The sequence below is a fragment of the Electrophorus electricus genome, chromosome 23 (genome assembly GCF_013358815.1).
Source record: "Electrophorus electricus isolate fEleEle1 chromosome 23, fEleEle1.pri, whole genome shotgun sequence".
In the NCBI taxonomy this organism is placed as follows: domain Eukaryota; kingdom Metazoa; phylum Chordata; class Actinopteri; order Gymnotiformes; family Gymnotidae; genus Electrophorus; species Electrophorus electricus.
In genome coordinates this window covers 1,945,251-1,967,200 of record NC_049557.1, presented here as the reverse complement: position 1 = coordinate 1,967,200, position 21,950 = coordinate 1,945,251, and the positions used below count along the sequence as shown (strand labels likewise).

The 21,950-nt window shown below is 43.1% G+C and overlaps 4 protein-coding genes across 9 annotated transcripts; 2 read left to right on the top strand and 2 right to left on the bottom strand.

Moving 5' to 3' along the window:
* The first annotated feature begins 3,637 nt into the window (after positions 1-3,637).
* Positions 3,638-10,235, top strand: smyd1b (SET and MYND domain containing 1b). 2 transcript variants are annotated; one of them, XM_026999810.2, is made up of 10 exons: positions 3,638-3,759; positions 5,066-5,242; positions 5,582-5,795; positions 5,946-6,076; positions 6,744-6,782; positions 7,677-7,872; positions 8,816-8,908; positions 9,241-9,404; positions 9,503-9,671; positions 9,790-10,235. In XM_026999810.2, exons 1-10 carry the CDS (start codon positions 3,638-3,640, stop codon positions 9,943-9,945), a joined length of 1,461 nt encoding a protein of 486 aa, XP_026855611.2. In that variant the 3' UTR covers positions 9,946-10,235. The 2 variants fall into 2 exon arrangements, with proteins under 2 accessions (XP_026855611.2, XP_026855612.2); XM_026999811.2 differs by lacking the exon at positions 6,744-6,782 and having other exon boundaries at positions 9,790-9,945.
* On the bottom strand, positions 10,146-11,766 carry LOC113571053 (fatty acid binding protein 1-B.1). Its single transcript, XM_026999812.2, has 4 exons — positions 11,614-11,766; positions 11,162-11,334; positions 10,820-10,912; positions 10,146-10,483 (listed from the first exon to the last, which is right to left on the bottom strand). Exons 1-4 carry the CDS (start codon positions 11,678-11,680, stop codon positions 10,430-10,432), a joined length of 387 nt encoding a protein of 128 aa, XP_026855613.1. The 5' UTR covers positions 11,681-11,766; the 3' UTR covers positions 10,146-10,429.
* Positions 11,767-13,256: 1,490 nt separating this feature from the next.
* On the bottom strand, positions 13,257-16,461 carry LOC113570978 (oxytocin-neurophysin 1). Of its 3 annotated transcripts, XM_026999699.2 has the most exons (5): positions 16,155-16,461; positions 14,669-14,680; positions 14,405-14,526; positions 14,021-14,225; positions 13,257-13,615 (listed from the first exon to the last, which is right to left on the bottom strand). In XM_026999699.2, exons 3-5 carry the CDS (start codon positions 14,522-14,524, stop codon positions 13,479-13,481), a joined length of 462 nt encoding a protein of 153 aa, XP_026855500.2. In that variant the 5' UTR covers positions 14,525-14,526; positions 14,669-14,680; positions 16,155-16,461; the 3' UTR covers positions 13,257-13,478. The 3 variants fall into 3 exon arrangements, with proteins under 3 accessions (XP_026855500.2, XP_026855499.2, XP_026855497.2); XM_026999698.2 differs by lacking the exon at positions 14,669-14,680; XM_026999696.2 differs by lacking the exon at positions 16,155-16,461 and having other exon boundaries at positions 14,669-14,729.
* A 96-nt stretch (positions 16,462-16,557) lies between these two features.
* Positions 16,558-21,950, top strand: znf366 (zinc finger protein 366). Of its 3 annotated transcripts, none has more exons than XM_026999700.2 (5): positions 16,558-16,644; positions 18,114-19,282; positions 19,565-19,756; positions 20,781-20,955; positions 21,116-21,950. In XM_026999700.2, the coding sequence occupies exons 2-5, from the start codon at positions 18,227-18,229 to the stop codon at positions 21,562-21,564; spliced, it is 1,872 nt and encodes a 623-aa protein (XP_026855501.2). In that variant the 5' UTR covers positions 16,558-16,644; positions 18,114-18,226; the 3' UTR covers positions 21,565-21,950. The 3 variants fall into 3 exon arrangements, with proteins under 3 accessions (XP_026855501.2, XP_026855503.2, XP_026855502.2); XM_026999701.2 differs by lacking the exon at positions 16,558-16,644 and adding an exon at positions 16,755-16,836; XM_026999702.2 differs by lacking the exons at positions 20,781-20,955; positions 21,116-21,950 and adding an exon at positions 20,258-20,770.

Sequence of the window (21,950 nt, the reverse complement as noted above, 5' to 3'; positions counted from 1 at the left end):
GGAAGGATATCAGGCCTCTCAAAACACTCATCACCATGGCCTAGCAGGTGACCTCCAGCCCCTGGGCTTAAGTTACATGACCAGAATATCTAGAATATCTAGAGTTTCAAGCTTAGTCGCACTATCTGAGAGGATAGGGTTTGGGTTGATTGTTAAATGGCTTAATTGGATTGCATGGAATGTATGAAAATGGGTAGAAAATACGATTGGCAAGGAAATCCTGCAATCAGAAGGCCAGTTTGTATACTATTTGTGTGTGTGTATGTGGGTGGGTGCATGTTTTTTTTTAATTTTTTATTTTTTTACATGTTTATGTGTGTGGCAGCTTTAAAGATTTTAAATCATCTTACATTTATTTGTATATTAAAGCATCTGGTGTGGACTAGTGCATACACGTAGTGCGTGACATGCCACAGGCTTTCCAGACCTGAGACTCCATTCACAAATTTGCTGGTGACATCAACACTTAGCAGTTACCATGGAAACATGCTCCATCAAATATGGGCTCACAGTGTCATGTGACACTGGTAGGTAAGTAGCAGCATAAGGGGATACTATGTAGGCTAGCCAATGAGTGCAAAAATAGTAGTCGTGTTTTATTATTTATTATTATTATTTATTATTTATTATTTTTATTATTTATATTTATTTCTGAGTACTAGAAATAGTTGTATTTAGAATGACTCATTTATTTTTTACTGTGAATATTGGGCATGCTCTATTCATTAACATATGGTGAGTATATTACACATCTATATATGATGAGCTCAAAATATACATTTTGCAGTTCATTATCATTTTAACGAAGAGGTTTATATGGATATATGACCAGCTCTCTGGCCATAGAATGATAAAATAATTAGAAACAGCAAAATTTGAAAAATAAAATGTAATATTTGACATGCTAACTTGTAAAGCAGCAAATATGTTGTTGTTGTTTGTTTGTTGGTTGGTTCTTTCCTGTTTGGTGACACATGTGAATGTATCAGAGGTATTTGCAATTTCCATCGTTTCATCTTGAGTCTACAATAACATCTTAACCGGCTCAATACAGCAGACATGTTAAAACATTATGTAACATAATAACAATTTTGGCTTTACTAAACAAATTCAGCCTTCATATATTAACATGGAGCACATTTATCTTTACCTTAATGCATGCCATAATCACATTGCACAGCACTGCATGTCAAAGCGTGTGTGAATCACAGAAATGTTTTTCACCCCCTGGAGTGGGTTTTCTCATTCACCCAAAACATCCTAAGATCAATACTCTGCTACGGTGGTGATGACTTTGAAGTAAACCTGAAGTAAACCATATGCCACAATACAAGTCTGCCTGCATTCTAGTCGTCATGTTGAAACACAAAATTCCCTGCAGTACTCAAAGAGATCCAGGCCATGTGTATTTTAATCCTCCGCTCCAAGACCTGTTATGTCATGTGCTATGGCATTTCCACGTGTAGAAGGAAATATGTTGTGGCCAGCTGGCGTTCAGTTTTGTCCAGGTTGTTTGCATCTCAGCATCCTGATCCACCAGCACTGACGTCTGTGATGGAGGACACGACGATTGCCCTCTAGTGGTGATTAGAGGTACTGGCGCTTTGAATAATATGTTTTGTCATAGGATATTGCGCTTAACATTGTCTGATATAAGGCTTATGGTTATTTTGCACACCTTCGACATATCAGCGTTGATCCCTGTATTTCAGCAGTATTCTAGTATCTTGGCATCTTGAACTCTAACCTGCTGTACTGGCTAGGATACATTCTAGGTAAAGCTAGATGACAAAACACTTTTGTAAGTTGCTCTGGATAAGAGTATCTGCTAAATGGCAAAAAAAAAAAAAAGTAAAAGTAAATACATGCTTAATTGTTACATTTTTGTTTACTACATTTTGTGTCTATGTATTCTATTTATTTTCGCCTTTTGAATTACACTTTAAATACGATTTTACAGCATAAGTTGTTTGTTTTGCTTCTTCTTCTTCTTGTACCTTTCTGAAAATGCATTTACAGTCCTGCATTTTCACTGAACACCAGCAGAGGTCATCAACTCCATTAGGAACCACACTAGAGGCAACCTTAGGAGGATCACAAACTCAGTGAAAAGTACTTGTGCTTCAAATCTCGATTCAATTTTGAATTTAGAATGATATTTATTGCACTCGAACATGTCACACCTGTGCATAAAGCCGATGTTTTAGTGTAGCGAACAATTCCATGATAATATCTGACTGCAGAGCACCTGCCCTAAATGAAGTCATACTAAAAATCGGTAGAGTCCAGTTTCCAGCGGAGAATTTGAACGTCGTCCAGTCCAAATGCAATTCGGGTTTATTTGAAGCACAGTAAATCAAATAAAAAGGATTTGACATCAAACATGCCTGTTAGCGTTATATATAGCTCCAGGAATATGAGTATATAAAGAAGATTAAAAAAAAAAAAAAAAAAAAAGATCCTATTGATTATTGTCTAATACTTAATCATTAGGCAATCATGAAATGTCCCAATAAGTGTTGCTGTGAATATCTTGTTTCCTAAATCGCAAACATTGTTGGTCTAGAATGTAATTCCTAAATTACACTTTTAAAGAGAAAGTTACATTTGACACACATCCGACATGTCACATAATGTGTTTGGGAGAAGCGACCTGGAGCAGCACTGATTTTAATGCCACCAATGTAGATTTCTGCATACGCAGTTGTCTGAGCAGGATATCCGGTTATTCTCTCATGGTGGGTAAATGGAGACATCATTGTCTTCCACCACAGAGTGCAAGCCGTGTGCAGATACAGCTCCCTGATTTTATGTCTGACGGAATATAGGTTTACTTCCCTAAACCAGTGTTACCTTTTTGAACACAAGAGTCAGATCTGCTTTTTTTTTGCACTATGGCACAGTTTCATCTTAAACTGCTAAATGTGTTTCATATAGACTTACCTTATTTCATTCATGTGGGCATTTAAAAATAAATCTTGCAATAATTCTTTATATTATTGTTTTTTATTTTGTAGACTACAGAAACACAGTAAACGGACAAACAAGGCTCAGTTGTGGACTGGGAAACAATTAAAAAAAAACAGCAGGCACTGTGCTATTCAAGGTTTCTGAGAAGTGTCGAGAAGCCGAAAGAAGAAGGAGGTCTGGGAAAGTGCTGGAAAAAAAACAATCACATGAAGCCAAGAGTGTGCGTGTCCATGTGGGAGCAGCTGTCTTCCATCGCTACACCCTGTCCCTGACTGACAGGCCTATGACTGACGGACCCAACTGAGGGACGAAAATACCACCCAGGCTCCCGAGTGAACACTCACACGCCTAGAGATGTTACACTTTGCTTAATCACACAAGAACATTTGCCACAATAAAAACCCACACGAGAACCTTGGAATCAGTAGTCTTGTTTCCTTCCATAATTTAAGACCCTTGCTGGAATCACAGTCCCCATGTCTCACAGCGACCTCTGAGACATCCCTCCCCTCTTTTGACCCCGGGATGGTATGGCTTGAGTGTGCAGCCTATTTTAAGAGGTGGTAGTGGAATGTCCATCTGCTCTAGTAGATGATCCAAAGGCCACGCTGACTGAAAGGTCTAGCGGTGTTGCAGTGAGCACAGAGCTGACAGCCCAACTCCAGGCATGGAGATCGTGGAGGTGTTCGACTCGCCAGGAAAGGGACGTGGGCTGAGAGCGACAAAGGAAGTTTGGGCTGGGGACGTGCTCTTTGCAGATCCTTGCTTTGCCGCCGTTGTATTTGACAGGTAAGCTGTTAGGCAGATGGACCGAACGGAAGGCATCACTCGCCCCAGGAAAAGGAGCACATTTGCAAAGCGTTTGCCTTTTTTATGAGTATGTTATGTTAATCTGAACGGATCCTCTCAGGTCGAACCGCACGGCGCAGTGGGATTTCTGTACACTGTACCGTCACGGTGACGCTTGGTCACTCTTAAGTGACCGGGTGCTGTTGAGAGCATGAATAGCCTTTGGGATTGATTTTACATCATACAGATGCGGCGTTTTTTTTTTTAAAGTGCTAGTAACAGAGCTGGAACATGAAAGTTTTATTTCTCGCTCTAACCTGACTAATAAAATGATGGCAAAAAATTCAATTGAATTTATAATGAAGAAAATGAAGGCATGCTAATACCCACACTGGCTTACGTTAGCCTGACTGCTGACTAGTAGTGGCAGATATATCTTGGGTACATTGGGTATTCTTCATTCACATGGCTTCATCACCTTATATGGCACATGCACCCTTATCTGAAATAAATGACCTCTGCTCTATACTACGGCGCTGTTTCTCCAAGCCGTCTATGTAATGAATTAAAATAGTGAGATGTGTAGGATTTTGTGTGTGTGTGTGTGTGTGTGTGTGTGTTGTGTGTTATGTGTGCTGTGCTATGCAGATTTAAATGTTATTTCCTGAATAATTACTATGTAAATAATTCTGAAGTACAAAATTCAGATGAGATGTCAACCTAACCACAAAACCAAAGTCTTCCAAAAACAAAAGTAGGCCATATACATTAGAACCATTTATTTAATGGTACTATTGTGGTTAATAGCAGAATGAGAGTTGCACACTATTTTATAGAATTTCCTTGCTTCAGCATAAACGATTATATAATAAGAAAAGTTCAATATTTCACTGAAACTAGCATGTTAACATTTACAAATAAGTGGTTGTGTGATGTCACACCACCTCACGAAGCAACAGATATATGAGTATATCGGTGTAGGGACCTGCAGTTAGATGCTTCAAGCGTAAAGCCAGGCTGGCAGCAGCTGCGTACCATAAAGCGGTGCGACAGAGATCCCCTCCTTTTGAGTGAGTCAAGTTAATTCTCTTTTATTTCCTATACAAGTTCATTAAATATGTACAACCCTAATAGCTTTAAAAGCCAAAATCTAAACTGTGGACCAGGATATCATCTTATTTGTTAGGGAATCATTTATTCATATTACACAGAGCATGTACACTAAATATTTAAGAGCCTCTGAAAGTTTGATGGACAATATGTTGTTAGGAAGAAACCCAATCCTCTCTCTTTTTTTGTCCTCCAGTCTTGTAGCACATGTCTGCCACAGTTGTTTCCGTCGACAAGCGAAGCTGCAGCGGTGTGGTCAGTGTCGGTTCGCACAGTACTGCGACCGTACGTGTCAGCGCGCGGGATGGGTCGAGCATAAACAAGAGTGCGCCGCTATAAAGAGCTACGGCAAAGCGCCCAATGAAAACATCCGGTAAGGGCCCAACGACTTGAAGAATGGTGTGATGGGAAAGGGGAAGGAGGAAAAGGAAGGGATGAATGGCCAATCACAAATAGGAAAGCCTGAATAGAGACAGAGGATTGGAGAGTGGGTGGGAGGCCAAAATGGGTGGGGTCCCCCCCCACCAATACTGCAACAATAGCAAATTTTATTTATATGTATTTAGTGGCTGAGTTGCTCACAGCACAGTGTAACGTTTATTATTTCAAAATCGCTTTTAATTGCTTTACTTCTGACTCTAGAGGTCTTGACTATATACAGGTACTGTGGCATGTGGAAAAGGTAATGTTGCGATTTCACGTCTCTGGTTAGCCTCGCCGCACGTATTATGTGGCGTCTCAATAAGGAGGGAGGTGTGGTCTCAGACATGCAGCTCACCACTCTGGATGACCTGGAGGACCACCTTTCGGACATGCCTGAGATGGACCTGAAGGAGCTCAAAGTGGACGTCCACAACTTCCTGGACTTCTGGCCCCGAACCGGCAAACAGCACACAGTGGAGAGCATCTCACACATCTTCGGAGTGGTACATAACACCAACTGAGTCGCAAGCCTTGGCCTTTACATTTTCTCACCTTTCTCATTCAATTTGCTATATTTCAGATTCAGAATATCAAAAAATGTGTTCAAGGGAATAAAAAGGTCTACCCCGATTTGACATTTCATGTTTTCCTAGATCAATTGCAATGGCTTCATGGTGAGTGATCAGAAAGGCCTTCAGGCAGTGGGAGTTGGTCTCTTCCCCAACCTCTGTCTGGTCAACCATGACTGCTGGCCAAACTGCACGGTCATCCTCAACAATGGCAAGTGAGTCTGATTAGTAGTGCTCCCATTCTTTAAGAGTGTGTGTGTGGGGGGGGGTGGGGGGTGGGAGAAGACATGCAGGTAAAAGTAGACAGAAATGGATAAGGGATGGTGAAGGAAGTAAGAATTTGAAGTGAAAGGAGAGGGACTAAATGTGGTGAAAGGAAAACCAACAGAAACCAAGTTTAGAGCACGCGTTCTACAGCCTATGTAAGTGACGTGCAACATGTGACCATGGTGCACATGATTTTGAAACCCACAGGCTTTTTGGATATGTCATGACTTTAAAACCACATTTTTGACATACCAAAATCTAGGCAAATGCACGCGTCCTGCTGTTTTTATGTATGTTAATCACAGAACAGTCGTCTGGAGATAAAAATGTGCCCACGCAGTTTGCTTTAATCTTATGGATATATTAGGTTACTTCACTGGTGTTCGTGTGTCTGCTATCTCCCACAGCTTTATTTGTAATCCCACAGTAATATTTCACCTGGGTAAAATATTACAGTTCTAAGTTTGAGGTCTGTTTTTGTTATTGTTGTGATTGTTGACATTTTTACAACAGAGTGAGCTTGGTTGAGTTCAGTCAGCAGACTGACAATAAGGGAGTTCTGAGTAGGCCTTCTGTCTCTGGATCCTGCAATCTGCTTCTTGCTTTGTCTTTCAGTCATTCGACCATCAATACTATGTATCACACTCAGAAGAGGTGGGTCTGTTAGTCAAGCTTGTCATTTAATCCAGTTTTTCTATCACTTCTTTAATCACATGATTGGAAATCAGCTACCCAAGTGCAGCCATCTTTACTTCATCCACACCAATGGCATAGCAAGAAAAGGCCAATTGGACATTACACCTTAGAGGTGAAATTCAATCTTTGCCCAACTGTACGTCCTCTTTGTTAAGTAGAAAGAATAACTTAAAAAGCGACTAAATATGTGAAATTGTATTTTTACCCAACATTAAGAAAGATTCCACTTTGTCTGTATAATGTGTGCGGGACTTGTTTTAACGTTTCTCACAGAGCTCGGATGGCTAATGCTACTGGGTGGTTGGTGCATGTTTTATTACGTGTTTTTGTCAGCTCTCTTTACCATCACTTAATTTCTTTACTTAATTCCACACTTTGTCAGTTTATAAGTGTCTTGACTCCACCAAAAGGTCTAACCGTATCTCTATATATGCCTATTGTCTGTTTTCACCATTTTGTTCCGTACATTGGTTTGCTACTTGTGTACAGTTCCTAATGTTCTTTTACCTCTGGCTTATTGGCTGAAATGGCCACTCTTCACAAAATCTATTTCTGATTAAACTGCTAAGATCAAGATCAAGTTAAGCCTTGTATTTGATCACCCTCTAGATCAAAATACAAATCTGATTGACTGATTTGCAGAACTCACATCTGTCACAGTTCTGCTTCTGTACGCTGTTCAGAAAAGTGTCAGAATGTGCTTTTCTACTTACTTGACCTGAGGAATAGCAGTGACTAGCATACTGTGCTTGTTCCACGCCACGGTAGCCTCGACACCTTCGTCCGAATGACTGCTGGTTCAGATGAAACTAAGCTGGCCTTTGACCTGCTTTCCTTGCTCTCTTGTATTAGAATTGAGCTCCGAGCCCTGGGTAAGATCAGCGCTGGGGAGGAATTGACTGTGTCGTACGTCGACTACCTGAACCTGTCCGAGGACCGCAAACAAATGCTGAAGCAGCAATACTTCTTCGACTGCACCTGCGAACACTGCACCAAGAAGACCAAGGACGACCTGAAGATGGCCGGGGCAGTGGTGGATGGAGTTCAGGTGGAGCTTCCACGTTTCAAATGCTCTGGTTGCCATCTGTGAACGCTAACCCGAACCCTAAAATTTGACAAAAATCTCAGATCATTTCTGTGAATTGTTAGTTAACACTTATGGATGTGTAACCATAGTTCAAAATTGTGTAAATGCAGTTTCAAAATCATTTGTACAGCCATAGAAAAGATTGTATAGTGACTTATTTATTATTTGCATAATAGACTTTTTCATGTAGGCTTTTAGACAAAGCCACTGACAGCAACATTTGCTGTCTATAAATAGGCTGCAATGACCTCATAACCCTTTGGGGAAATGTAAATTTACAGGAGTGTGTGCCATTTAAAAGGAGTCGGGCTATTCTGTGAGCCAAATTGCATTAAATTACTTAGTGCATGGCACAGGGTTTTCCATGCATTAATGTTCCAGGGACCCAGCTGTGCAAAAGCATATTGAACTCTGGCTGAGAGAGAGGAATAGTCTGGTATCAGCACTCACTTAGCTATCTGCAGCCGGGCCTGAGGTTAGGGAGCCTTTGTGTTGCAGACTATATTTAGCTCCTGTAGTGTTACTCTGTTAGAGAGGCAGATTCATCATACAAGGAGCAGGATTCCAGGCTGTACTGGGGCCTGGTGTCTGGAGATTAGGTCATGTTCCTGAGAAGCTTCTACACTAATATCCTGAGACTAGGAACATAACGTAAATTACAGAAACCGGGCCCCGGTACAGCCTGGAATTCTGCTCCTTGTCAAGTCTATGGAGTCCCTTCGGTATTTTCCTAGAAGATTAATTTACATAAAAGGTGTTTGTTAATATGATAAACAGGAAAACCTAATGACTAAATGTGCATCTTTTTCCACAAAACCATGGAATCTATCCTGGAGATGCCATGTTAGTGTACAGGTGCCCTAAATATTTCACTCTCTTTTCACTTTGCTTTCTTTCATCAAAGGTGCCAGAAGAGAAAGTGAAGGAAGTAACAGAATACAGTGTGGAAATGCTGAAAAAAATGGAGAACGCCCGTTTGGAAGCAAACTACAATGAGGTAGCTCAGATATGATCAAGTTGTGGTGCTACCCCACTGCAGAAAAGCCTTTCCTCAATTCCTGTGCTACATTACAAGTTTGTTTACATAATATTGAATCTCAACTTATTATCAAGTACATAAATATTTGGAATCAAACTGAATCCTAATGACATCGTACAGGCATTAGCACCTAATCCATACATCAATATTGGTTCCATGGCAGTACAAATGTCAGTGCCTGTAGAAAGAATTTAATTAATTCGTTAAGAAGTTAACTACTAACCCTAGCATGAACGTTCTAAGGAGAGAATGCCTCACTTTGTTATGTACCTGTGGTGTCCCCACTGCAGGTGGTGAAGATCTGCCGCGAGTGTGTGGAGAAGCAGGAGAACGTTCTGGCTGACACCCACATCTACCAGCTGAAGATGTGGAGCACGCTGGGTGAGGTCCTGTCCTACCTGCAGTTCTTTGAGGAGGCAGCTACGTACGCACGCAAGATGGTAGACGGATACGTGTGAGTACAGAGCCCAGTGAGTCGAATACCGGTGGTGGTTTATGGAGAGGTGGGATTTACAGGGCGCGCTTCCACGCGGCCTTTCACGCTGTCTTTAGGAAGCTGTACCATCCGAACAATGCCCAGCTAGGGATGACTATGATGAGAGCAGGGGTGACCCACTGGCAGGCTGGACACATAGAAGTCGGTCATGGCATGATCTGCAAAGCTTACGCAGTTCTTATGGTCACTCATGGGTCAACCCATCCCATCACTAAGGACCTAGAGGTAACCCCTGACCTCTTACAGCAGTGTCTGTTACCAGATCCCAGAAGCATCAAACTGGGATGAACCCGTTTAGCCCATAAGGAAAGAGAATCCATGCAAATGTCCTTTGTCTCTCTAGGCCATGCGCAACCAGACGGAGATGGAGCTGCGCATGTTTAAGCAGAACGAGTACGTTTATCACTCCATGCGCGAGGCGGCCCTGAAGAACCAGCCGATGAAGATGATGGCGGAGCCGGTGGAAGAGGGTGTCAAGGGCCTGTTCCGCAAGAAGTGACCTCACATGCTTCTTATGTCAGCATCCTTGCCAGCACTGCACAGTGTCCCCTAACAGGCATTTCATCACTGTGACGAAAGACACTCAGGACACCCATCAGTACGATCAGTAAACTACTATTAATACTTTTATGGAAATGTTTGTTTTGTTCTAGATAATATAATGAAAGGTAAAGCTTTGTTTTTAGGTTGTTTTTTTTGTTTTTTTTTTTAGTGCTGTTTGTTTTTGATTTAAGCGGCATCAAAACATTGTGCAAAGGCTTTTTTTAAATAAAGATCTGTCATTTTAAATAGAAGTATCATTTTTAAGGATGTAAAGGGGTATTTTTAGGTCTAATTCAGGTTAATGCGCCAGAGCTGAACAGATATATAATGACAGCCAGCAACATCAGAAATCACTTGAAATGATAAGTGTGATTGATAAGTGTGAAAAACATTCTTTATTGGCATCTCTACTTTTTTCCCAGTCAAGATTTTTTTTTTTATCATGACATGCGCTTGAGGGTCCTCTTGTAGACGAGGTCTCCCAGAGTCATGGTCTGCACAGAAAAAAATAGCAGCATGCTTTAGATACATCTGCAGCAGAGCTTGAAGTACACATTAAATAGCAGAGATTAATCTCAGCCAAACACCACTGTCTATGTATGTGTGTGTCTGTTTTTTATATATATATATATATATATATATATATATATATATATATATATATATATATATATAGAGAGAGATAGAGAGAGAGAGAGAGAGAGAGAGAGAGAGAGAGAGAGAGAGAGAGAGAGAGAATGTAAAATTTTAAATTTAAAAATGTATGCTCACAAATATAAATCTATATTAGTCTTCTTGAATGAAGGAAAACGTCTCCTGTCTGTACTCACATGCACAATGGTGTTGGCATCAGTGAGCTCCGTGACTGACTGAATTCCTTTCAGAGTAGCCTTCAGTTTGTTACCGTCTTTCATGACCACAGCCTACAAAACACCAGGATCCAGTCATGACCAAAGACTGGATATCGCACAAAAACTATAAAGTAGAACTTTATGTGTAGAAAATAAGTGCTTGTTCTAGCTTACTAATGGTAAAAATGTTAATGTTAGATGGATTACTATTAAGGTATTTCCTTATGATGGAATTATGCTACATATATGTGATCTCTGATGGTGTTCGTGTACTGGGTAAAAATACAGGGATCTGGATAGCAAAAGAGGTGTCACACTTGCCTTGACTTTCTCTCCAGTTAAAGTCTCCAGCTCAGCTTCCTGTCCTATGGTAAAGGCGTGCGAGTTAACCTTGGATCCTGTCGTCACGGTCACTTTGAAGTGGTCCCCGTTCTGCTCAATTTCTGAGATGCTCTTTATGTCTTTACCTTTCTCGATGAGGTCATCGGCAAGGCCTGCAAGAAGTCAAAAACACAGCCACATCGAATGCCCTCTACTTACAGTGCCCTGTGATTAAACCCAATTCCGTTTCATTGCCTCACACCAAAAATCTCGCAGCCAATTTTTTTTCCAGCCAATTCTTATTATAAACAAGTTTAATTCAGTTTGTTTGACTGAAAGACAGTCAAACAGAAGTAAGTGAGGAAACATGCCTTTTACCGCTGCCATAAGGTTTGATTGGAAACGACGCATTGCTTTGGTTCTGAAGCTAATCCCTCCGCGTGCATACTCACCAATCGCCTTCATGAATTTCTCAAAGCCCTCATGGCTTTCCATTTGGTATTTTCCGGAGAAGGACATCGTGATGCGCAGAGTGAGAGGAACGGATCACCAGTTTCAGAGGCTTTTTTATATTTTCATTACAGGCTCTTAATAATTAACCGCAGTGGGTGGAGATGCTGTCTGTGACCTGTCATATGCCTGCCTCTCACTGGCTCAGTGTTGCAACACCTGCTTGTTAGGATTTGTGCAATGCATTCTGGGGCTCCGCAGGCTCATTGGCCATGAGTGCTATTGAATTGTGCCACAGGTCAGCCCTAAATTTAACCTTTACCCTGCTCACTCTATTACTCTCACCTCATCACTGAAGATCAAAGAAATTGCATCACTGACTGATTTATTTCTGTCAAGCTCTATGATCTATGAACATAAAGAACCTTATTATCCTCTCAGATCCAGAGGAACTTGCGTGTATTTCCCAGTATGAAAGTCCGTGCAGTCCCTGTGCAAACCTTTGCATTGCCAGCATCTTGCACTTGATGACCTACAGGAGGACTGCTGAAGGTTGCTCATGGATTACCAACTCCACCACAAATGCACAGGTTTTTTGGTGTTTTTTGTTTTTTTTGCAGTTCACTTTTAAGACACTGCGTAAATTCTCCTATGAGTCTTTCGAGCTGGTCAGCACTGCTCTTGCATGACAAGCACCCCCCAGAGTCAGTGGGTTCATAAGAGTGAGAGAGGGTTTCAGAAACAACCAATCTGCTCTGGTTCCTCATGATATACACTGCTAAGCACCAGCCACGGCTCAAGAGCGTCTTTAGGAATCTCTATTGCCCCATTCTGAAGTTAAATTCATTCTTGTGTAATGGGAGTTATTGAGAATTGAAAAAGTACCTCATACAGGTACTGAATTAAACTATGTGATTATTTCTTTTTTGCATTATTGTATGCACAATAACGCAAGAAACCATCAGATGGCCAAGCATTTATTTATTGTATTGTATTTCATGTATAAGAAGCCTTTTTTCATGGCACAACTGCATGTGTTCTATGACATGTTATACACGCATTCTTTCAAATTTTCTCAGCTCAGCAGGGGAGCCAAACAAGCCATTTATCATCATAACTGGTGGATGTTCAAACATACATTTCAGTGAGCAATGAGGTGTTTCACCAAGATACATAATCATATTCTAGAGCAGCTATATTAAGCCCAGTAGTAATTGCTGTTGAACCATTATATTATGTGTTGATGTTTCATACTGACATTGGTGTTTGGACTATAGACTACATGGTTTTTCTCTCTGTTATCAGTTCTCCATTGCATGGCCTTATCAGCAACAAGATAGTGGTGGACTTGCTTAAGATATAGTGGTGTACAAGTTAAGAGACTCTTGGTGTTAAAGATCCATATACCACTAAAGTTATAATGGCTGTGCTGTTGAGCATAATTAATACACTGGTGCTTTAAGATGAACTGTGTTAGCCAATACAAGGCATTAACAGCGATAACAGTGTTCCGAGAGATAATACATGAAACAGTCGAATTAATCAGCTAGAGAGAACATGCATCCTGCTTATCTCTTTACAACCATGAAATTAAAATGACATCAACCTCCCATAAGAGCAGATATCAAAGACTCCAACACTAAAATAGTCCTCTCTTGTCATTTATTACCATTACATAATCATTTGTCAGCAGTCTATCGGTCAGTGCCATCACTAATTGTTACACATAAAACATCTCAATTATTTTTCATACAAAGTGATTTCAAAGGGGAGTGTATTATACTGCGTAGGATCAAGTGATCCAGTATTCGATTTCACACCAGTCCAGGGCTGCAGGAGGCCCCCAGGGCACTGGCTTCAGAGATGCTCACTGGCGGCTCCTGCTGGCCAGGTGCTGTGTTGCCCGATGAAGGAGCTTCATCAAGAGGTCCCCGCCAAAGCCGTTACTGCCCTCTGGATCAGCGGCACTCTCAGCCAAGCACGACGGATCGGTGGCGCAGCCCTCTGTAGCAAACAAAATGCATGCACACAGTCAATCTATACACCTGACTAAAAAGGCTTGGTGTTTTAATAAGTAGACTGGGTCATTTAGTGACCACTTTCTAGTTTTGGAAATTAAAATTTTCATAGGTATGCCATCGCACAGTTCAAAAGCTGCTGTGATATTGCTGCATTTGTCAAAGTCTGAAGTGCATTGTAATTGTAGATACTAAGCATGTGCAGTTTTTTTAAGAACCAGTAAAATTTTAAGAAGGCTTTCACCCAATCATTCGCCCCCTTAGCAGTCTTGTGACAGACAATCAATGTGTTAACTGCTGTTGAGGACTGGGTCAAAGTTTGAGAGGTTGTAAAAGGAAGCTGCCTTATCTTATTGTCTTCGTGCAGTTAAGACAAGGATGTTACACTGACCTGAATCGCAGCAGACTCCTGGTGCAGCGCAGTGGCCCCCCTCAGATCCACAGGGTCTCCCTCCACTCTCGCAGGGGCTGGGCAAGATGTTCTCCTCCATGCAGCCGGCTGCCTCTGGAGAGCCCACGTAGCAGCCCAGATCTGCTACGCAGCAAATACTGGGGCCAAAGCAGCGACCCCTTTCCCCAGGACCACAGGACATGCACTTCAGAAGGAAGAGAAATGCAAATTTATGTTAAACGCCCATTAATGGTAATATTTTCACCTTGTCCAGTGATTTCACAAGTCAGCCCAAGAACAAGGAAACTTTCACCTGCACGACAGGTGTTCTAACGTTATCCCAGCTGACACGTTTAAAGTTGACCATTAGACATGATATAATACCTTGCGAGATGGTGCATCCATCAGGGATCTCTTGCCCCCTATTGGGCAATTAGAGATATAGCAGGCCGAGCTGAGCATCACAAGGCACAACAAAGACACATACAGTGTGGAGATGGACATAGCTGAAGAAATGGGAAATTGCAGCAATTAGCCATCACAAACATAAGTCAAAGACATCACAGTTAATCACTGGAAGTACGCCTAAGTAATACAACCAGGAATCTAAATCGATGCCAACACCTCTGCACCAACAACGGTACTTACTGACTGAAGAGCCTGTAGTGGTACAGTAGAGCAGGAGAGCAGAAGAGCAGATATTTAAGGATGGAACCAAAGCGGGCCTTTAAATACTCGCCTGACGAGCCACGCAAGTGCTGTAGCGTCACCACTACTGCTTAAGGCTAATGACTTGACCTTAATCAAAAGGGTTAATAATCCCTCCATCTGATTAGGTCACCGATTCCACAGCCTCATGTCTAGCAGAGGGTCACTGCTGACATGCGTGCGTGACCGTGCATGTACCGCCGGAGCGGAACAAAGGGAGGAGGAGAGAAGAACGCTTCGTCGAAGTCTTCGTGCGTCTGTTCCTTTCTTTTGCACTTGATGCTTTGCATTGAAATGAGCTGTCAGCTATTTTCTGCTTTAGGGACGAAATGTGGGGCTGAGAAACATGGGAGATGACCTTCAAGGGCACCGCTCACATAGAAAAAGCTGTTTGCATCAGTGCCCTCCATATGTTTAACGACTAATGCTGCTTGTAACATTTCGCGACCAGACATGCGCTCACAGAGTCTAGAAAACTGTTTAATTATGGAGAAGTCACAAAGAGTAGTCAGGATACAAAATAATGTCGAAAACATGGCTATACTTTGCAAAAGGCTACAATAACAAAAATGTTTATATAGGGTACTCGAAAGGAGCCACAGGTGACCATAATCAGAATTCGAGTGATGATGATCCGTGGAAGGTGTACTGACAGGCTGACAGCACGTGACAGTTCGCCTGGGTGTTCTGGGAGTTGGAGTTAATAGCTGTAGTTCCATCTGAAGTCGTGACACTGCTGAATTTTTTTTTTTCCCGAAAAATGTTGTCAATATTGCCCTCTCACTCGGACACATGCATTCTGACACATTATTAAAATGGTCAAGCATTCTTAAGATGGTCAAGCAAGTTTTTGACCTGGTATTTAATTGAAAAATATGCTGAAATTTGTAGCTGTTATTATATCTGAATACTTGTATGTAAAGGTTCCTGTTTACCTATAATCAGACCATTTACACACACACACACACACACACACACACACACACACACACACACACACACACCTACCTCTATCTTGCCAATTTCTAACTGTAATGTGACTGTCTCATGTCAGGTCAGCAGGTTAACTGTTGTAATAGGACGTGTAACATTAACATGGGGTGATGATGAGCCTTGTAATTGGTCTTTCACCTACCATCAGATTTGCCCAATTACACTCTTCCGGTGGAATAACATATCAGGAAGTGAGCTGATACTTTGGAGCAACTTTAGACTGACTTAAGATAATATATTCCACAATATGATACCAAATAAATCAAAATTGTATGTTTCATCAATGTTTAACTCAATAAAAAATGATGTTTGGATCCTGTAGCTCTGAAGTGTCCTTGGTGCAGCTCTAATGGCTTCTCACTTTAGGCTTTGTATGTTCTTCCTCCTAAACTGCATTTACTTTTGGCACGTTCTCTAAAAACTGAGACATTACCTGCTGATATTGTACTTCTGATAACGCAGATACCAAATGAAAGTCTCCAAGGTCTCGTTGCTGAATCTCTGAGATTTTCACCATTTCCATCAGAGCAAATGCTGTCGCAAAGAACATTTCAGCCCTGCACCCTGTCTACAGAAGGCTCTTTCTTTTAGCTGTCCATGCCTGTTTAAACCTCTTGCTCACATTTGTCTAGCCCAGGACTAAATCCATACATCTATACATTCACAACGAATACATTAACTTTTCTCCGAAGCCAAACAACTGCAAAAGTTTAAAGAGGAATGGAGATGTCTATCTAGTGTTTCCTTATTTTTTGGCAGGAAGGCACAGGCTTGTTGACTTCCTCTCCCCTCCCTTCCTTCCTTCTCTCCGAAGGTACTCATCTGAAAAATGGGAACAAAGTGATTGTTCCTGTTCTCTTTCTTAAGTCAGCTTCAAATGCTGTCAGCAGGGCTCATTGTCCAGGGCGCAGGGTGAGCGGCAGGTAAGAGCAGCAAGCTGCTAGCAGCACGCGCACGCTCTCACATGCACACACTCACCCACGGGGCAGAGGTGCAGGCAGCCTCTGATCAGGGGCACAGAGCGCGGTGGAGTCTGGGTTTATCTCCCCAATGACATCAGGGAGAAGGCACCGGGCTTGGCCGTGGCCGTCGCTGTGAGTGGATGGCTTTTGCAGGTGTGGGCTCGGCTAGGTGGGGACGGGTTGTGAACGTGACGAGCAGTTCAGCAGTTACTCATTTTACACCGTAAAAATGACTTGTTTCATCACACTTTGTACAGAATTTGGATACAATGCAGGTTTTGTCAGATCACATGCTATGCCTTGTATTGTGGTTTTTGTGGGGTAATATACTGAATCACCTTTCAGTTCAGCAATGCTTGCTTGGTAGTGCAGTCTGTAGGGATGCAGACATGGATATTTTTGTGCTTTTGACAAAATCACTGAAAATTAATAATTTATATGATTCTAATTCTTTTTACCATGTTTATGCCAAACATTACATATTTGATAGGTCAAATCAATATTGCTAGGTTGCACACTAAGATGTTATATACAAAAATAAGGTAATTATTTTGTAACATTTGGCAATGAATTTGACTTTAAAACAACAAATACATTTTGCATAACAGTTTATCACATTACAACAATTTAGCATACTTCATCACGTCTCCTGATGACTGTTACCATTTTATTTACTCTGAGTGTTCAATGCAATGGATAAATGGAACTATTTAGAATTTTCTGCTCAATTTGCCATCTTAGTTTCAAAATCCTCTAATCTCTGATCAAACAAAAATGATATTCCCTCTATAATCTCATGATGATCTAGAATGTTTTGAAAGGAAATTCTTCCCTTATTAAAACAATGACTCAAACATGAAGAACCTAAAACAATTGATGACACGCCGTTGGAGAAGAACCTCTGAAGTTCCCATGTTTCTTTCTTTCTTTCTCTTTCTCTCTCTCTCTCTCTCTCTCTCTCTCTCTCTCTCTCTCTCTCTGTGTTCCTCATTCACTTTTCCTCTGTTTACCAAATTTGGCAGCATGCAAATATTAGGGCATTACTGACCACTGACAAAAAAACTTCCATTTCACCTGAATAGATGTGTTCAGATGTGAAAAGCATTGTTGCATAGATGAGTGGAAAAACAGAAGTGCTTGCTGTACCGAAGTGAAAGACACATCCAGTACAGAGACATGGAGAAGCGAAAAATGAGAGGGAGAGGGGTTCATCTGGGTGACTGCACTTCCTGTTTGAGGGTTCATCTTGAGCATGGATCAGTTCTCTCTCACATTCTCCTGACAGCAGAAACATGTGTGGTGTCCTGCTATATAGCTATAGGCTTAGCACCTACAGGTATACTTGAATAGTCTGATTTTTGCGAGCATGAACAAGAAATCACAAATGTACCAAACAAGCAAATGACTTTTGAAATTTTTTGTGTTCCCAGGCAAGTGATGGACAAATCCTCTTCTGCAAGAAAGAACCCACATGGTAAAGATTTGATGACTTGTTGTGACCTCTGAGAGGTTCTTTCATTTGCTATACACACCTACGTTCAACATGGACCCAAACAACTATGACTCCAAGAGGACTGATGACTCCAATACCAGAACTGTTGATCTCTCGCACCTTCCTTACACTATTCCCAAACCCATCCCGTCTCACCTACCTCTGCCCAAGTACATTCCGGAGATGATTGATCTCAACAGGCTCCAGTTTCATCGAGCCCTGAGCAGATATGACGCCGTGCAGGTCAAGCAGGAGACGGTGAAGCCCATGCCGGTATGGCCCCCATCCCCCCTCCTGCTCCCCTCTCCTCCTCCTCCCTACTTCCCACCTCTCCACCCGAGCTTGGTCCCATTCCCCTTCCTCGTGCCTGGCCCCCTCATGCACCTTTCTCCCGGTCGCTTCTACCCGAGCGAGGCGCTGAGGTACCTCAGACGGAGCCTGGATGCCCCCAAAGCCGGCAGTGAGAAGCTCGGCCCGAGCATCCACGTGGACGACAGCTACTACGTGGACGTGGGCGGCGACCAGAAGCGCTGGCAGTGCCGCATGTGCGACAAGTCCTACACGTCCAAGTACAACCTCGTGACGCACATCCTGGGCCACAGCGGCATCAAGCCGCACGGCTGTTCCCTCTGCGGTAAGCTCTTCAAGCAGCTCAGCCACCTGCACACACACATGCTGACGCACCAGGGCGCCCGGCCACACAAGTGCCAGGTGTGCCACAAGGCCTTCACGCAGACCAGCCACCTCAAGCGCCACATGATGCAGCACAGCGACGTCAAGCCGCACAGCTGTGGCGTGTGCGGCCGCGGCTTCGCCTACCCCAGCGAACTGCGCGCCCACGAGCTCAAGCATGAGCGCGGCCAGGAGAACGTGTGTGTGGAGTGCGGCCTGGACTTCCCCACACTGGCGCAGCTGAAGCGACACCTGACGGCGCATCGTGGCCCTGCGCAGTACGACTGCAGCGAGTGCGGGAAGAGCTTCCAGTATCCGAGCCAGCTCCAGAACCACACGATGAAGCACAAGGACATCCGGCCCTACATCTGCAGCGAGTGCGGCATGGAGTTCGTCCAGTCACACCACCTCAAGCAGCACACGCTCACCCACAAGGTAAGCGTGGCTCTTCCTGGGAAGGCAACGGGCTTGTAAGCTTCAATGCACAGCAATTCGCACTGTACGCAGGGAAAGCCGGGAACACTGTGATCTAGCTGTCACAGGTCATGTGGAGATTCTGCCAACCACAGTGCCTTATATTGTGTGGATTGAGGATGCTTTAATAGCACTGTGTCTTTAGATAGCAATTATCAGAAACATGTGGTCAGAATTTGTAGACTACACTTCACCCCCCACCCTCCAACCCCAAACCAGCAGTAAACCCTCTGCATCTTCCAGGGAGTGAAGGAGCACAAATGCAGCATCTGCGGGCGCGAGTTCACTCTGCTGGCCAACATGAAGCGGCACGTTCTCATCCACACCAACGTGCGGGCCTATCAGTGTCACCTGTGCTGTAAGAGCTTCGTCCAGAAGCAGACGCTCAAGGCTCACATGATCGTCCACTCCAACATCAAGCCTTACAAGTGCAAGGTATGTCGTGGTGATGACCCACCCATAGCCTCAGCAGGGCACTGGACCAACCTGGAGATCAGAACTCTGGGGATTACGTGGTTGAGCAAAAGGCAGAAGTTGGAAGCACCAGGCTTCCAACTGAAATAGGTCACATTTCAGCATGGGAGGTTGGATTCATTTCTGCAATTTAAAGGTGTCGTTAATAATTAATAACAGTAGAAGTCAAACTGTTTCCAATTTGATTTTAATTTGCCCACTGTTTCTATTATGTCATGTAGTGAGTTCTGGCTCTTGATGTATATTTCCCACATGTATCGCTGATCTGAATACAAGCAGATCTGTCTGTAACAAATCATATATTTAGAGATGCGGATATCTAGACAGTTGCACCTAAAGCACCAAAGACGTTTTAGGCCCCTGTTGTTTTGGAAGGCTTATGACCTTGGCCTGGGATGGGTGGCCTACGGTGATGACCAGATATCTGCGTTTTTTGGCAGCTGCGTGTCTTCTCATCCATAGGAAGGATATCGCCGCACAAACTGGCCCATAACAATAGCTCCCTCATCCCCTGAGAACAGGCCCCCGCAAATAGATTTCATCTCGCTTTCTCTTGTGCTTGGGAGCACTTCCTGTTTTCTCACGGTCCTTTTGGACAGTTTACAGTCCCTCTCTCCTCCTGAAGGAAAGGCCCACCCTAATAAAAAAAAAGAAAGAAAGAAAAAACAGAAAACGCAGAGGAAGGACAGTGCAGGAGTGGCGTGCCAAGCTGGCCTCTGGTCCTGTCTGATGACCTAGTCCTCTCGCCTCGGTTTGCTCATTCACGATCGCTCTCAGCTCTGTGTGTGTGTTTGACCGAAGGTGGATTTCCAATGCCACTTTCACTGGGTTTCCTTGAAAGATATGTAGTGCGAAGGGATGAAGACGATGGCGGAAGGGACTCGGTCTCTGTGAGAATAAAGAAGCAGGACATTAGCGTTATGTAGCATGGCGCGTGTTTGCATAGTACCACGGGGTGAACGGTTTTGCTCTTCTTTTTACTTAGCTGTGTGGGAAGGAGTTCAACAGGATGCACAATCTGATGGGCCACATGCACCTGCATGCAGACAGCAAGCCATTCAAATGCCTCTACTGCCCCAGCAAGTTCACGCTGAAAGGGAACCTGACCCGACACATGAAGGTCAAGCACGGCATCATGGACCGAGGGCTGGATGCTCGAGGTACGCCGCATTACCGAGCACTTCCCATAAACTAAAGATCAGGATCGCTTTAGCGTGGGAGTGGCATCCCTTCTTAATATCACAGTTCAAGAATAACCAGTCCCACACCTGAAGCCAGTGTTGACCTGTATGAATGTCCTCTGTCGTCTTACCCCTAAAGTTTTCAGGCAGCGAGGACGTCTGTGCCTGTCAGACGCGCGCCGACTGCTGTCCCGCTTCAGCCAGGACGAGCCCTTTGACCTGTCCCGGAAAAACCAGCCTCCGCTCCGCCTCTCCCAGTCCGACGGCGAGAGCGTGCGCGGGGGAAGCTCCGGTCGCGAGGAGGACGAGGACAGTCTGTACAGGATGAGCCATTACAGCCCCGACCGCTACCAGCCGGGTCTGGGGGAAGCCCCAGAGTCACGAGAGGCTGACGAGGAGGAGGAGGAGGAGGAGGAGGAGGATGAAGAGGAGGAAGAGGAGGAGGTGACTGTTCATGTTGAAAAAGAGGAGAACAGCAGCAGACAGTTCTGTATGGACAAAGATGACTTCCAGTGTGTACGCTCAGTATCCGATGGAGAGCTATGCACCATGGGTTCACACAGGGACAGACATTTAAGCTGGGAATGAAGGTGTTTAAAGCTCAAAGGAGAATCAAGCATAGATTCTGTGAAAGTCTATTTTTTCAGCAGTATTGTAGCATGAACAAATGTGCTAATAAAACAGTATTTTTAAAGGGATTCATGTAAACTTCTCTAATTGGTTACTTAAAACTTCCGCTCTAACAATGTTCATGCATGGTTTATCTCGTATCTTGCATGATTTGCCCTTAATGCAATTGCTAACAAATAGATCAATGACTCTTTTATGTACTGCCAGCTTGATTACATTTTATTTTGTTTTAGAATAACATGTAAATAAGTATTATAATAAATTGTGTTGTGATTTTATTTTTCTGTGATGTATGGAAATCCTAATCTGTATTTATAATTAATAAATGTGATTTTCTACATTTA

Bases quoted from the DNA above. Each gene is read 5' to 3' on its own strand.
- smyd1b (XM_026999810.2), top strand. From the start codon at position 3,638: ATGGAGATCGTGGAGGTGTTCGACTCGCCAGGAAAGGGACGTGGGCTG. The intron at 6,783-7,676 runs GTGGGTCTGTTA...CTCTTGTATTAG, and splicing joins ATGTATCACACTCAGAAGAG to AATTGAGCTCCGAGCCCTGG. The intron at 9,672-9,789 runs GTAACCCCTGAC...TTGTCTCTCTAG, and splicing joins CCATCACTAAGGACCTAGAG to GCCATGCGCAACCAGACGGA.
- LOC113571053 (XM_026999812.2), bottom strand. From the start codon at position 11,680: ATGTCCTTCTCCGGAAAATACCAAATGGAAAGCCATGAGGGCTTTGAG. The intron at 11,335-11,613 runs GTGAGTATGCAC...GACTTCTTGCAG, and splicing joins GAAATTCATGAAGGCGATTG to GCCTTGCCGATGACCTCATC. The intron at 10,913-11,161 runs GCAAGTGTGACA...GGTGTTTTGTAG, and splicing joins TAACTGGAGAGAAAGTCAAG to GCTGTGGTCATGAAAGACGG.
- LOC113570978 (XM_026999699.2), bottom strand. From the start codon at position 14,524: ATGTCCATCTCCACACTGTATGTGTCTTTGTTGTGCCTTGTGATGCTC. The intron at 14,226-14,404 runs GTATTATATCAT...TTCCTTCTGAAG, and splicing joins TGGATGCACCATCTCGCAAG to TGCATGTCCTGTGGTCCTGG. The intron at 13,616-14,020 runs GTCAGTGTAACA...TGTTTGCTACAG, and splicing joins AGGAGTCTGCTGCGATTCAG to AGGGCTGCGCCACCGATCCG.
- znf366 (XM_026999700.2), top strand. From the start codon at position 18,227: ATGGACCCAAACAACTATGACTCCAAGAGGACTGATGACTCCAATACC. The intron at 19,757-20,780 runs GTATGTCGTGGT...CTTTTTACTTAG, and splicing joins TCAAGCCTTACAAGTGCAAG to CTGTGTGGGAAGGAGTTCAA. The intron at 20,956-21,115 runs GTACGCCGCATT...TTACCCCTAAAG, and splicing joins CCGAGGGCTGGATGCTCGAG to TTTTCAGGCAGCGAGGACGT.